Below are 14,125 nucleotides of genomic sequence, written 5' to 3' on the forward strand. Positions count from 1 at the left end.
TTATCCTGTGATGGCAATGGGAGCTTTTCTCAGCACTTCGGTCCCCACGAGGGCCCTGTAGGACCCAGCCTGAGGGTCTGGACTGCAACTACCCCTCAGGTGTGGGCTCAGGAGCGGAGCTGGGGAAGGTGGACTTCCCTCCCCACGACGCGCAGGAGGTGACTTCTGGGCAAAATTAAAGCGACACAACTCTAAACTTGAAGGCACTGGCACAGCAGCGCCTACAGAGGGTTCTCAGTCTCAGCTGAAGTTGGGGGTATTCATCCACCTTGACCATGGCATGTTTGGGTGGTTAGTCAAAAGTATCAGTTAAACTATATAAGTATCAATATGGTCTTAGACCGGGGTTGGGGGGGGGGCAGCTCTGTCTAGTCCCAGGGCTTCTGGACATGCTCTCATGCAGCAGTCGTGACTGGCAACAGTGTCTCATATTTCTAGTTCCGGTTCCTTTCAAAGGAATCAGGAGTTGATGGGCATTTGGGAGGCAATCTGAGTTAAGAGTCCTTCACGATTCTAGCGCCCCCATCTTTTATTGTTGTTGTGTCCACCTGATTCTCCAGCAACTTCTCAGCAGCTCCCTTGGGTCAGTCCTATTCATAGAGAGGACAGCTCTTTCTGCTTACACGTAGAAGTCATGCACCCACATGTTGAGTATGTAGTCAACAACAGCAAGTCCCATGGGTTCACACAGGTCTGGGGGTAAATGGGCTCTGGGGACAGCTCCTGGTGGGACAGAAGGATCTCTGCTCCAGCCACGTTTGGAGTCTATTCCATGTCTGATCCAGGCCATAAGCGTTATTAATAGGATGGTTTCTGTGGCCGGGTCAGGCCCAGAGCATTGCTGCACTTAGTCCTGACAGCAAGCAGGAGCAGAAGGTCCAAACGGAACCCCTCCCATGAAAATCATCCTGCTTTTCGTGCTTTTGCCTCTGTGGGTCTCAACTGGGACAGCACTTCCCTACTTCCGAGCTTGGGAAACTCTCAAATCTGAGGCAGGTAGAGCAGTGCTTAGAAGGAAATTTACAGCTATTAAATGCCCCTATTATTTATTAATAGGGGCATTAAAAATCTCAAAAAAACTTTATGACACTGGAAAAGGAAGGCCAAACCAAACCTAAGTCAAGCAGAAGGAAGGAAATAATAAAAATGAGAGTGGAAATAAATGAAATAGAGAACAGAAAATCAATAGAGAAAAATCAAGGAAACCAAAAGCTTGTTCTTTGAAAAGATCAACATAATTGACAAACCTTTAGCTATATTGACCAAGAAAAGAGAAAAGACTCAAATAACTAGAATCAGAAATGAAAGAGGGGACATTACCACTGATTTTACAGAAATAAAAAGGATTATAAAGGAATATTATGAACAACTGTACACTAACAAATTGGATTACTGAGATGAAATGGAAACATTTCGAGAAACACATGATCTACCAAAACTGACACAAGAGGAATTAGACAATCTGATTAGACAAGTGAAATGATTGAATTAGTAAAGAAAAAACTACCCACTAATAAAAGCCGAGATGGCTTCACTGATGAATTCTACCAAACATTTAAAGAATACTAATTCTTTAAAACTCTTCTAAAATTTAGAAGATGAGAAAACACTTCTCAATTCATTTTATGAGCCTACATTCATAAAGTTTTACTCTGATTCCACACCAAAGACGTCACAAGAAAAGACAACTACAGAGCAAAATCTCCTATGAATATGGACACAAAAATCCTCAACAAAATACTAGCAAACTAAGTCCAGCAACATATTAAAATACTCATTCACCATGACCAAGTGGGACTTATCTCAGGAATGCAAGGTTGTTTTAACACCCTAAAATCAATTAATGCAATAAACCATAGTAATAAAATAAAAAAACAAAAATCACATGATCATCTCAGTAGACTCAGAAAAAGCATTTGATAATATCCAACACCCTTTCATGATAAAAACACTCAACAGACTAGGAATAGAAGGAAACCTCCTCAAGCTGACAAGAAGGCATCTAGGAAAACACCACAGCTAATGTCATAGTTAATGGTGAAAGTCTATATGCTTTCCCCCTAAGATCAGAAACAAGACAAGCATGTCTGCTCTCATGACTTCTCTTCAACACCGTAGCCAGGCAAATTAGGCAAGAAAAAGAAAGAAAAGGCGTTCAGATATAGGAAGAAGTAGAACTATATCTGTTTGAAGATGACATGATCTTATACATAAAAAATTCTAAGTAATCCACTAAAAGACTATTAGAACTAATAAATGAGTACAACAACATTGCAGTATACAAGCTCAATATATAAAAATTAATTGTATTTCTATATGCTTGCAATAAACGATCAAAAAATGAAATTAAGAAAATTTCACTCACAATAGTGCCAACAAGAATAAAATACTTAGTAGTATGTTTAACAAAAGAAATACAAAATTTATATTCTGAAAACTACAAAATCTTTTTGAAAGAAATTAAAGAAGATCTAAATAAATGGAAGACACACCATGTTCATGGATCAGAAGACTTGACATTGTCAACATGGCCATACACCCTAAACTGAGCTACAGATTAAGCACAACCCTTTTCAGAATCTCAGTGACTTCTTCGTAGAAACTGACAAGCTGATTTTAAAATTCATATGGAATTGCAAGGGTCACAGAATAGCCAGTGTTTTTATTGAAGTGATACAATACCTTTCCTCTTCTCTTCAAACCTACTTGTTATATTTTTGTTTCCAAAGGAAACTAATCTACTTTTTTTGTTTACTTTTTGTTACAACTGTGAATTCATAATGTCCCAGGGTACTGGCCACTCTCTCAGATGATGTGTGACGGTCTGTGTCTACATCTGAAGTTCAAGAACACAGGTGCAGGTGAAGGATGAGCCAGATGGACAGCGTCCAGCAGCAGCAGCCTGCGTCTGGTCATTCTCACCCTCCCCTGACCAGGGAGGAGCTCTGGGGGAGGACATTCCTGGTGGTCACTGCCCAGGGTAGAGAGCGAGACCTGGAAGGGATCATCTGAACTTGGTACGTTATCACTGGTGTCCGTCAGTGTCTGCCCTGCCTGGATTTCACTCCTCAGGACACCTGGACCAGGTGTCTGTGTAGGTGTAGGGCAGGTACTGAGGGCACTAGTGGGGACAGGGCCACAGCAGCCTGTCCCTTTGGTTTATGCTGCAGCACTGCCGGCTGCCTCCTGCCCCACCCCCTGAAAATCATCTTTGGCTGCCATCTGTCTCCCCAGGGGCTTCGCTGTTTGCAATGAGCTTGAAATTCTCCTTCAGGAATCCACAGCCCCCTTACTGGAGGTGCCTGCGGTGTTTCCGGGGCTCGTCTGATGTGCCTCTCAACCTGAACTTGTACAGAGGTCCCGAGTCCCCCCCAGACTGTCTTCTCCTGTTTGCTTCTTCAGTGGCAATGCTGCTTTAGTTGCTCAGACTTGCTGTCATTCCTGACGTTCTACCTCCACCTTCTCACCCTCACATCCAGTCCATGCCTTCTCTGCAAAATATGCGCTGACCGGGCCACACCGCAGCCCCCCAGGGCAGCGCTGGTCTGACCCACACAGTCTCCAGGTGGAGACCTCCCAGGCCTCGGCTTCTGCGGACCCGCTGGACAAGCCTGTCACAGCTCAACCAGGTCACCCCCCTCTGCTGCCTCCCAGCCCCCCATTCGCTCAGCACAAATGCCAGGGCTCTGGTGTCCCGACCTGCCCCTCTCCGGCTGCAGCTCCATCCCCCCCCATCCACCCCCCTCCTCCTGCCTCTGACAGGGACACCGGGTGGCTCCCCGCTCGGGCTCCCAGGGCCTGCTCCCTCACTGCCCCCCCCCCCGCCCCGCGTCCCCTCTCAGCTAGGCCTTCCTTCACTAGCTTTTCCAAATTAAACAAAACCCCAAAAGTATGCCTCCCCCCCCCCCAACCGCCAACATCAATAACAACAAAAGAACATTCACTGCAGGCTTTTTAATATTAAAAAGTGGACATACAGGTTCTCAGGTCCGATGCTGAGAATGGTAAAGAGGTTATGATAAGTTTCACCCTGAGACAGACATTGTGAGTGCATTAAAAAAACGCAGAGGTACACTAAAAAAGAAGAAAGTGAGACAGGCTGGGACCTGGGACCGGGGACACTTTGCTGCAGTGCTTGCACCTGCACAAATGTCTCCTCGAGCAATAGAATACAAAGAAACTCTAAGGGACTAAAAATAACTGCACGCATGCGCAGTTGGGGGGCAAGTATGACCAATAAGATACAAAAAGGCCCCAAACCAGCCGCCCTTTCTCTGGTGCCAGGAGCAAAAGCAGGGTGCTGCACATGATACCCGCACACAGCACCACCAAGGGGGTGCGCAGATCACCGAAGCCACCCCTCCAGCCCGACCCACCCATCGGCCCCCACTCTCACCCCATTTAAGGGACCAGCTCACCCGTGCCCTGGGGAGCGCTCACTCGCTGTGCTCACTCGCTGTCCTGCCGCAGGGGCCCCAGCCTGAATTTCTCATCTGGCCTCTTATCAATTTCTGTTACTTGAAAAAGAGTCCCAGGACCCACGTCGGTAACAAAGGGTAGGGAAAACAGCAGCAAGGACGCCGCCGGACGTTCCGCGTCCCCCTCTGTTCTCCCGCACACTCATCTCCCAGGGCCCGTGAGTCCCACTGGCTCGCCTCGTTTACTGTGTTTCTCTGCAAGAGCGGTGATCCTGCGTGTTCTGTCCCCTGCGTGCAGACCATGCCAGGACAAAAGCCGTAGGCCGTATTGCTGGTGGAACGCGGGGCCGGGAGGGGAGGCCAGGCCACCCCCGAGGTTTGGGGGTACGGCTGGGCCGTGGAGACGAGCTTTGGGAGTGGGAGCCTGAGATGCTCACGGGAGCAGACCCCACCCTCCAACTTTGGAAGCAGATGCTTCCCCCCGGGGCAGTGGGCCACCCCTCTGCCACACGGAAGCAGCACACTTTTCTAAATAAAAAGAAATCCATTCCTGTTCACTACGGAAGTTGTTGAAACTGTAACGAAACAGACGTAAAATAAGGACATCATCTACATTCACAGTGTAACCAGGTTACCGTTTTGGTGCCTTTCCGTTCAGTTTTATGTGTGTGCACGTGTATGTGTGTGTACCCAATATAATTGCATTTTGCTCTGCCTTTACCCCACCATGAGCATCTTTCTGTATTATTACCAGCAAACACATTTTAGTGGTGGCATAATATTCCTTTCTATGGATGTATTTGTATAATATCCTCCTGCTCTCTGGGCACATCCCCTATTGTGCCTTTAGGATACGTTTCTGGAGAGAAATGGTTGGTTCAAGGACTTTTGACCGTATGAGAAAATGGCCTTAGACAGGTTGCCTCATCACTGAAGCCCCGTTTCACGACACCCTCGTCAGTACCCATGATTGGTAATTTTCCAGTGCATTTATTTGCTAGCTGAACCCTGGTAAGCGGTTGCCATAGCAACAGCATGGCCTTGGCCCTGGTGAGTGGGGAGCCCAGATCACTCATTTCTTTGTGCCGTTGGGGGATGGTGGCCGCGGACTCATGGGACTTGGGGCTGGTGAACCTGGCAGGACCGCCCAGAACCGGAGGCTCACTGCAGACGTGATGGGTGCCAGCAAGGCCGCAGGCTGGCTCTTTGGGTTCTCTTGCCAGAGATGGAAGCAGGGAAAGTTCCGACTATAGTCGGAACATCACTGCCCTCTGGATTATTTCGTAACACAAAACCCGGAACCGGTCACTAACAAGGGGAAGGGGATTTCTTTATGGTAAAAACTTTATTTACTATTTATAAATACATTGCAAGACGAACTTTTCAAAAATACCTTTTTTTTTTCTCAAAAACTTAATTAAAAAAATAAAGGAAAGCTAATAGGTAGGCAGAACATCTTGAGATCCCTTTGTGTTCTCCAGGAGGGCCGTGTGCAGCGTGCATCCAACCAGAGGCTGCAGTGAGGCGGCTGAGGGCCCCTCCCCACTCTCCTGCCAGACCTGGAGGGTGGCCTCAGGGAGAGTGGCTGCGCCCTGGGCACGAGCCCCCTCCCTCCGTCGTGGCCGTGTTTATATTCTCTAGCATTGCTTACAGTTCGTCTAGGATTATCTAGTATAGGTGCTATCATATTTGGACGATGACGTATACACTGTGAACAGTCATGAAGAGGGTATTCTCTCTGCGTGTACGTGTGACTTAGAAAGAAAAGGAGGAAGTCCAAGTGCAGCAAGCAAGGGGGATTCTCTGTGTTCTCCCAGTGTCCTCGACCGGCTTCCCCAACAAGCCATTCGTCTTCCAGGTTAGATAGAATCATTATTTTTTACATGGTGCCAAGGAGGACAAAAGGGGAGAGATGAAAATAAACCTCTTTTGTCTTTAAGGAGCTTATCCTCAAGAATACACTTGCTCTTGAATTGTTGAGTGGGAAAACACTATTTTCTGCAGTCATTGGAGAACCAGGCTATTATTTGTGATGCCTCTGGCTGTCACCCTGCCCCCCTGCCCCACGGGGCCTCAGCAAAGGCTGTGTCTTCAGGAAGCTGCCTGACAAAGAAGGGTCAGAAATCCCCACCTCTGTAGGTTCCCAGAGTTCCCTAGAACATTCTTGGTCATTATTATTATTATTTTTTTTGTGCAAGATTCCACCTTATTCTCTCCACTAGTTTCCAAGCAGTGCAGGTCCCTTGAAGATACAAAATATCTTCTTGGTCCAGGGACCCTGGCCCTTGCTTCAAAGATGTAGCTCCAGGTGGGTGCGTCGTGATGTGCAGGCATCAGAGGGCAGGGCGTTCCTCTTCTCGATGAGGCCTTGTCTCACCTTACATGTGGGGACGAAGCGCGCGTCTACATAAGCAACACCGTCGCTAAGGCATGAAGTGGAGGGTTGGCTGCGTCGGCAAACACGTGGGGAGGGTTCCAGGGCGGTGTGAGCTACGGTCGTGCCGTGCTTGAGCTTACAGGTATTTTTATAGGAAGCAACAAGAAGAATCAAACTGCGTTTCACTGACTACTGGAAAGTGGAAAGATGCCAAGTTCACCATTTGGAAGAAAACTAGGCATTTCAAACATCTCTTTCTAAACTTTGGTTTAAAAAAAAAAAAATCAATTCACCACAAAAAGAAATTGAAATCGAGGCTGTGGCCAGCTGCTGATCATGTCCTTGGCAGTCTTTTGTGCAAAATAAGGCATATTTGAGCTCCACATGAACTAAAACAGAAAGAAAAAGGAATGTATTGAAATAACTCCCCCCAAATCAAAAGGGCTCAGTGCCCACGCTGGGACCATCAGGCATGATACCCAGGCAACTGGCAGGGTGGAGGCTCATTCCACACTTTATAACAAAGCAGAGAACACCATGAGACGCCCACGGTGTTCACTAACATAATCATCCTGAAATTACAATTATTTTTTCCAACTTGCGAGGAAACAGAACTTATCACTAAAAATGACAGTTTCTTCTGTTTACTTAAATTTGTCTTGAGACGATGAAATATATTTATCATTTTTCCAATAGCTCTCTCATTTATGAAAAAAGATTTTTAAATATGATTTCATTCTTCCACGTGATGGTTTGAAATTTCATTTTCATGTTAGATTTAAATAAACTTTATTAACATGCTATTTATCATAGACTCTCAGAATAGCCATAATGTATTTTACTGGAAAGAAAAAGCCACATCTTCTAGAAACATACTCCTTTAACAAGTTCTTTTCGATGAAAACAGTTTACATGTGAAGATAAATGAACCATCAGGCTCATGGGGGGAAAAGCTTAACTCTGGAAATCTTACGTTGTGTATGAATGTTTAAGTGTTCTAAGATCTTTAAAATGAGGCAATGCTATATTTAAAATGGATAACCAACAAGGACCTACTGTATAGCACAGGGAACTCTGCTCAATATTCTGTAACAACCTAACTGGGAAAAGAATTTGAGAAAGAATAGATACATGTATGTGTATAACTGAATCACTCTGTTGTACACCTGAAACTAACACAACATCGTTAATCAACTATACTCTAATGTAAAATAAAAAGTTAAAAAAAAATGAGGCTAAGTATCTCTAAGACAACCTGGCCACAGACCCTCTTTCCTGCTCTGGTTTGGGCGGGTTGAGGGCTCCTGTCTCGTGTGGGTCTGTCCTCCAGGCCAGTGCCGCTTCTGGGTCACCAGCCCCTGGGATCTATAGATGCCCCTCGCACCAGGCTGGGTCCCACGCCCCCCCGGATCCCACCGGTGCCCAGGGCTTACGTGGCCGCAGTTTACTTGCTCTCCATGCTGTAGCAGTGCACGTCCCCTTTCCCCTTCACGTCGAAGCCCGGGAGGGGCTGCCCGTACTTATCCACGCACCAGCAGAAGCCCCGCTTCCTGCCTTTGGAAGGGCGGCACTGTGGGCAGAGCACAAATGATCCAGTGAGCCCCGGGGAGGCCCCGCCGAGGGGGTCCTGACGACGGGGGCAGGTGGTCAGCACCCAGGATGGTTTCCCAGCACGGCCTCTGCTATGCTGAGGAAGCACAACTGACCAAGGCCTTGTGTGCACAGCGTGTGTCTGGGGGCGTGTCGGGCAGGTATGAGTGCCCCAAGAAAGCAGGGGTCCTGGTGGTTTTGTGTCCCTCAGGGTCTCACTGGGGTGGACATTGGACCCTGTTGGTCCTACAGGTCTATCTGCTGAATGGGGGGAATGATAATGTCCCATCTGCCCTGGGCTTGTCACATTTGGGTCTTTCAGAGCACACCCCGAGCTGTGTATATGGTACCTTCTCAGGGTGAGTTTGCTGAATAAGTGACTGACAGAAATATATGAAAAGGCAGAGAGACCAGTGGCCACTGAACACGATGGGGCCCTCTAATCGAGGCCACTCCCACCAACACTTTGAACATGGCCCTGTGTTCTGTGACTAATTCCGTAGATACTGAGGTAGGAGTCATCCAATTAGAAAGTCCATTGAGATGCTCCCAGAGCGTGATCTGAAATCTACAGAGGTACACTCACTATGCCTTAAAATAACAATGTATCTGATCCTTTAACAGCGGGTCACCATCAGGAAGGCACGGGTGTGGAAGGGACCAGCATGGGACCTCAGGGTAAGCTTCCTGCCATAGGACCTCACGTCAGGCTTCTGGGAAATTCTCTACAATAGTTAATACAAACATCCCTCCACGGAGCAGTGCTAACGTGTCTGGGTCCCTCTATGGCTAGTAAAAGGTTCCAGGGAGGTCTGGCATTGCGCTGCGGGTCTGGAGGGAGGAGCGGACAGCGGGAAGATACCAGGATTCAGGGATTTAGGGGAAGCCCCTCAGAGGTCGTGGGTGTGGCAGGAACCGGAAGCAACGGCTGCAGCCGGAGGACTTGGTGGAGGGCTGGTCCCTCCTCCGCATGAGTGGCTGGTGGGAGAGAAGGGAGCTGCGCGGGCAGCGCTCACCTGCTTTTTCTTGTAGAAGCCCTTCTTGTCGCAGTTGGGAATGTGGATACCCCTGGGGCTAAGCATGTTCAGGAACTTGAGATGGTTCAGCGTGTCCTCCATTTCCCGGCGGCAGGGCCCCTGGGGAGAAAACACGGGTTACCTGGGAACTGCCCGCCTGACAAAACCCTGCAACGCCCAGAGAACCGGCCATGTGCTCTTGAGCATCTTTCGCCCGACTTAGCAGTCACCGTTCCCACGCAGCTGCCCACCAGGGTTCCCTGTCTCTCTTGTGATTCCCCAGAGCAAGGCACAGAACCGGGACAGGGACCCACAGGCCAGGACACTCAGAGGCCAAGTGAACACCTCTTGTGAGAATACCTCTCTGCCTTGCAGGGGCCTGGAGGGCAGCACACTGGTTCTCAGGAGACCTCTGCCATAGGGGAGGGTCAATATCCCTTCTGTAAGGAGGGGCTCTTGGCTGCCCGCTGAATCAGCAGGACCAGTGGAATAACTGCCGGGGCTCTTGAGTAAAGGGCAACCCTGTGACCTCCAGATGCCCAGGCCGGGCAGCCCCACCCCCATCAGCAAGAGGAAAAGCGCTCACGTATTCCGTCTCACGCTTGGACTCGGAGGAGAAGTTCTGGGTGTCTGTGCTCTGAGACTCATAGTCGACCTTGTAGCGCTGGCTGTCCTTGGCGTGTCCTTTCTTGATGACGTCCATCTTGGTGTGGACGGGGTGGAATTTGGAGTCGGGCACCCTGTGCGTTCCGGTCAGGGCCTGGTTCTCTGTGCTCCCCATGCTGTGGTCTTCCTCTGACTCGCTGCCATTTCCTTGAAAGACACAAGGCAGATACAGACTTGAGGGTCATTGACACTTAACGATGAAATCTTACCATTTTGACCAAGTCCGAGCCAAATGGAAATGTGATTCAACAATTCCGAGTAAGTTTAGAAAAACACCTTGGTAAAGTATTATTCCATAATACTAGTGGTGAATGGTACGCCCTTGGTCTCAAGAAGGCATCTTTTAAAAATGAAAACTGCGGGGCTTCCCTGGTGGCGCAGTGGTTGAGAATCTGCCTGCCAATGCAGGGGATACGGGTTCGAGCCCTGGTCTGGGAAGATCCCACATGCCGCGGAGCAACTGGGCCCATGAGCCACAACTACTGAGCCTGCGCGTCTGGAGCCTGTGCTCCGCAACGAGAGGCCGCGATAGTGAGAGGCCCGCGCACCGCGATGAAGAGTGGCCCCCGCTTGCCGCAACTAGAGAAAGCCCTCGCACAGAAACGAAGACCCAACACAGCCAAAAAAAAAAAAATAAATAAATAATAATAAAAAATGAAAACTGACATGTGCTATTACAAAGTAGGTGCAGCTGAAGAAAAATGCTTTTCATGCTCTCAGCTTTCAAGTACCTCTCATCCTCCACCAGGAGGGGGCAGACCCGAGCCAGGGAAGGCTCCGTGGCCCACTCAGAAATCCCTCAGGGATGCCCCAGTGCGGGCCTCCCACGTGTGGACTTGTGGACAAGCACATCCTCTGCCCCACCCGGCCCTGCTGAATCAGAAGCGCTGGGGCGATGGCAGAAACCTGGGAGGCAGCAAGCCCCAGGGATTCTGATTCCAGCCCATCCTAAGTGCCACCAGGCAAAGGGCTCAGATGGGGAAACTGAATTCTCCACAGAGCGCCTTTGCCTCAGGCCCCTGGACTCATGAGGCATGTTTGGTAGTGTTTCATAGGTCTCGCTGTCACATCTCTTCACTGTCCGTGCAGGGTCTGGAACACCCAGAAGAGCTGCACGGACCCTGCGGATCCTGGGGTACTGTCCTGGGTGAGTCCTTCCTTCCTTGTTTGCGCAGGAGCAAACGGGATGAGGACATCACCAAACAAGGCTTACAATCCTTTGTGCCAAAGAGCTTCACTCTGAAAAGGAAGCCACTTCCTGCAGATCTCTGATTGTAATCAAACTAATGAAGACACACTTGCTATTGATATTGCAATGTCCACAGCGTCACTGGGATTTGAAGTATACTGACTAAACGTGCAGCCGATATGGAAGCAGAATGCTCTCTGTTCCTTTTCCAGGATGAACTTGGGCCGCCTAAGGGAGAAGGGCCAGTGGGGAGCCCCTTCGTCTGGCCTGGTTCTACGCAGCCAGGGAACTGTCATAGGATGGCTTCACCCTGATGAGCAGAGTCCCGATGTCTCCCCCTCCCGGGTGGGGCTCAGTTCGCTATCTGATCCCGCATCTGCTACCCCTGGGGTGCCAAGCGCACTGCTCCAGCTGACCTGTTCTCTACCCTCCCGAGATCTGGCCCATCAAGGCGGCAGCACGCTCACCTGCCTGGAAGCCTGCCAAGGCCTCTGGCTCTAGGCTCCGAGGAGCAAATGTCTAGCTCTGGCTTGGAGAATGCTTCTGGAGGGTTGAGAAGGGCTGAAAGATACTCTGCTTCTGTTGCAGAAGCCCCGCTCTCTCCTGCAGGCATCTCGGGCAGGTGCGCTCACAGGGGTGTTTGGGGAAGTCCCCGTTCTCTCTGGGTTTCGATTTCCTCACCCGGGAAAAGAAACAGTTCCATGAGGAGGAGAAGTTGCAAAGTTCCCAAAGGGTCTGGTGTTTGGAGAAGCACAAATTCATCCAGCCCAGCAACCCACAGAGTAAGTTTTTAATTGGTAGAATTTGGTTTCAATTTCCTTTAATCTTAGTTTTATTTTTTTGTTTTCTTTTTCAGGGAAGTACTGGGGCAAAGGGGATGCTAAGAATATGTAAATGAATATATTTGCATTTCTTTTCCAAGAACTCTGAGTAATTTCTTAAACTTCCTTGGTTTCTTTCTAATGCCTGCTGAGAGAGGGAAAGAAAACCGTCCCATTTAAGCCACAGATAATTTTCTTAAACTTTTGACTGTTATTTAAATTTACCCCCCCCCCCCAAGTGGATTTTAGAAGTCACTTAGATCTTTTCATAATTTTATAATAAACCACATCAACCTATAGTATGGAGCTACTACGACAGTAATCATAATTCCCATTAAAGTCCAGCCAAAACTTACAATATCTATAAAAACTTCTAAGATCACTTTCTGAAGATCCAAAAATGAACGGTAACAATGAAGTACACACACAGCAAATGCCCCAACTGCCCTGAGAGACAAATGCATCCAGCAATTCTAACCGTCTACTAGAGCCAGTATATGTTTTAGGCAGTTGTAATTTTACCTTTCCACGAGTCTTGAAAGGAAATAGCCTCACCTGGGAGTGGAAATCTGCAGGTAGGGAAATTATAAGGGGATTTCCATCCTTCTAGTCCCAGATGGGGGTTAGCTCACGATGGTCTGTCCAGCTGGTGGCTGGAGGTGAGGGCTTTATCTCCTAGCCTTCAGCGACGCGGGAACTTCATTCACATACCTGAGTGAGGCTGGCTAAGCATGCTTGAAATTTAGAGGAACACCTGCCAACTCCAGAGCCACTTCTTTCTGAACGTCAGGCTGTCCGACCCGGTTCCCACCTCGCTGCTTTTGGGACACCCCCGGGCCTGAAACTGCTTTGCAAACCGTAAGTCTGTGTAAATCAGTATTTTTAAAGCCAGGTACCATTTCCTACAACGTACCTGCCCACCTTCCCCGTCCAAATCCGCCCTGGCCCATTCCCTGCGCCCCCGGCCCCGCAAGCATCCTCGGCATGGACACGCTCGCTCTTCGTTCGTGGGAAAGAGAAGTCGCGGTCCGGAATTGGGCCGCACAGTACACGCCCACGTTTCGGCGCGGCGCCTGCATGAATGGCTTGAGAATCTCCTCCGTCCAGGATCTCTCCATTTACCGTTAACCTCTGCATCCCCTCCCTCCCTGCCCAGGAAATCTATAACCCATTTTCGCCGAAAGCGCTTTACAATTTACAAGAACTCTGCACTCAAAGAACGGAGCGAGTAGAGGGCCGGTTGCGGAGGGTCCCTCAGGCGAGCGCCCTCGCCTCGTGGGGCTTCAGCTTCCCCACGTACAACCCTTGGGGTGGGAAGAGCAGCGAAGTCTCCACAGAGGTACCACCTGTGGCCTTGGCCGAGGGGCGCGCTTCGGCGGCGCACCTGGCGTGGGTAGCTCACCTGGCGCGGGCGTTGCGGGCAGCAGGTAGGCGCGCAGGCGGCCGGCGGCGCTGGCGTTGGCGCAGAGCCCGCGGCCGTCCAGCAGCGCTTGTAGCGGGCGCGGCTCGCCGGGCGGCGGCTGGCAGCGGAGGCCGGAGCCGCAGCGCTCGGTGTAGACGCCGCAAAGCTGACCCTCGCGCAGCGCGCACGTCAGGCAGCAGCCGCAGCCCGGCTCGCGCACAAGCTCGGCGCACGGGGGCGCAGGAGGAGGCGGCGCGCACTGGGCCAGGGCACGCGCGTCGCACGGCTCGCAGCGCACCACGGGGCCGGTGCCCGCAGCGCCCGCGCCGGCCCGTGCCGCTGGCGGCCCGTGGAGCAACGCCAGCGCGGTCAGAGCCGCAGTCCAGAGCGCGGGGCGCGCCCGTAGCATGGCACCCGTCGCGGAGGCCCGATGCTGGGCCGGCCGGGGGACGCGGGGACGGGTCGACAGCGAGCGGCGCGAGGATGCGGGAGCGTAGCAGGAAAAGTCCAATCCTCAGCGCGGAGCAGCCGCGCTCGCATCTGGGCGGCCTGGGTGCGCCAGCCGCTATATAGAAGCCGGGTGGCCGAGGACACGCCCCGGAACGGCGCGCCGTCTGCGGGGAGGGGGGCGGGGGCGGGCCGGCGC

General features: G+C 50.5%; 1 protein-coding gene across 1 annotated transcript; it reads right to left on the bottom strand.

Moving 5' to 3' along the window:
• Positions 1–5,744: 5,744 nt before the first annotated feature.
• Positions 5,745–14,030, bottom strand: IGFBP3 (insulin like growth factor binding protein 3). The gene is made up of 5 exons (XM_059934293.1): positions 13,480–14,030; positions 9,988–10,214; positions 9,402–9,521; positions 8,229–8,365; positions 5,745–7,184 (listed from the first exon to the last, which is right to left on the bottom strand). The coding sequence occupies exons 1-4, from the start codon at positions 13,886–13,888 to the stop codon at positions 8,240–8,242; spliced, it is 882 nt and encodes a 293-aa protein (XP_059790276.1). The 5' UTR covers positions 13,889–14,030; the 3' UTR covers positions 5,745–7,184; positions 8,229–8,239.
• Positions 14,031–14,125: the final 95 nt, after the last annotated feature.

This window comes from Balaenoptera ricei, chromosome 9 (assembly GCF_028023285.1).
Source record: "Balaenoptera ricei isolate mBalRic1 chromosome 9, mBalRic1.hap2, whole genome shotgun sequence".
NCBI classification, from domain to species: Eukaryota; Metazoa; Chordata; class Mammalia; order Artiodactyla; family Balaenopteridae; genus Balaenoptera; species Balaenoptera ricei.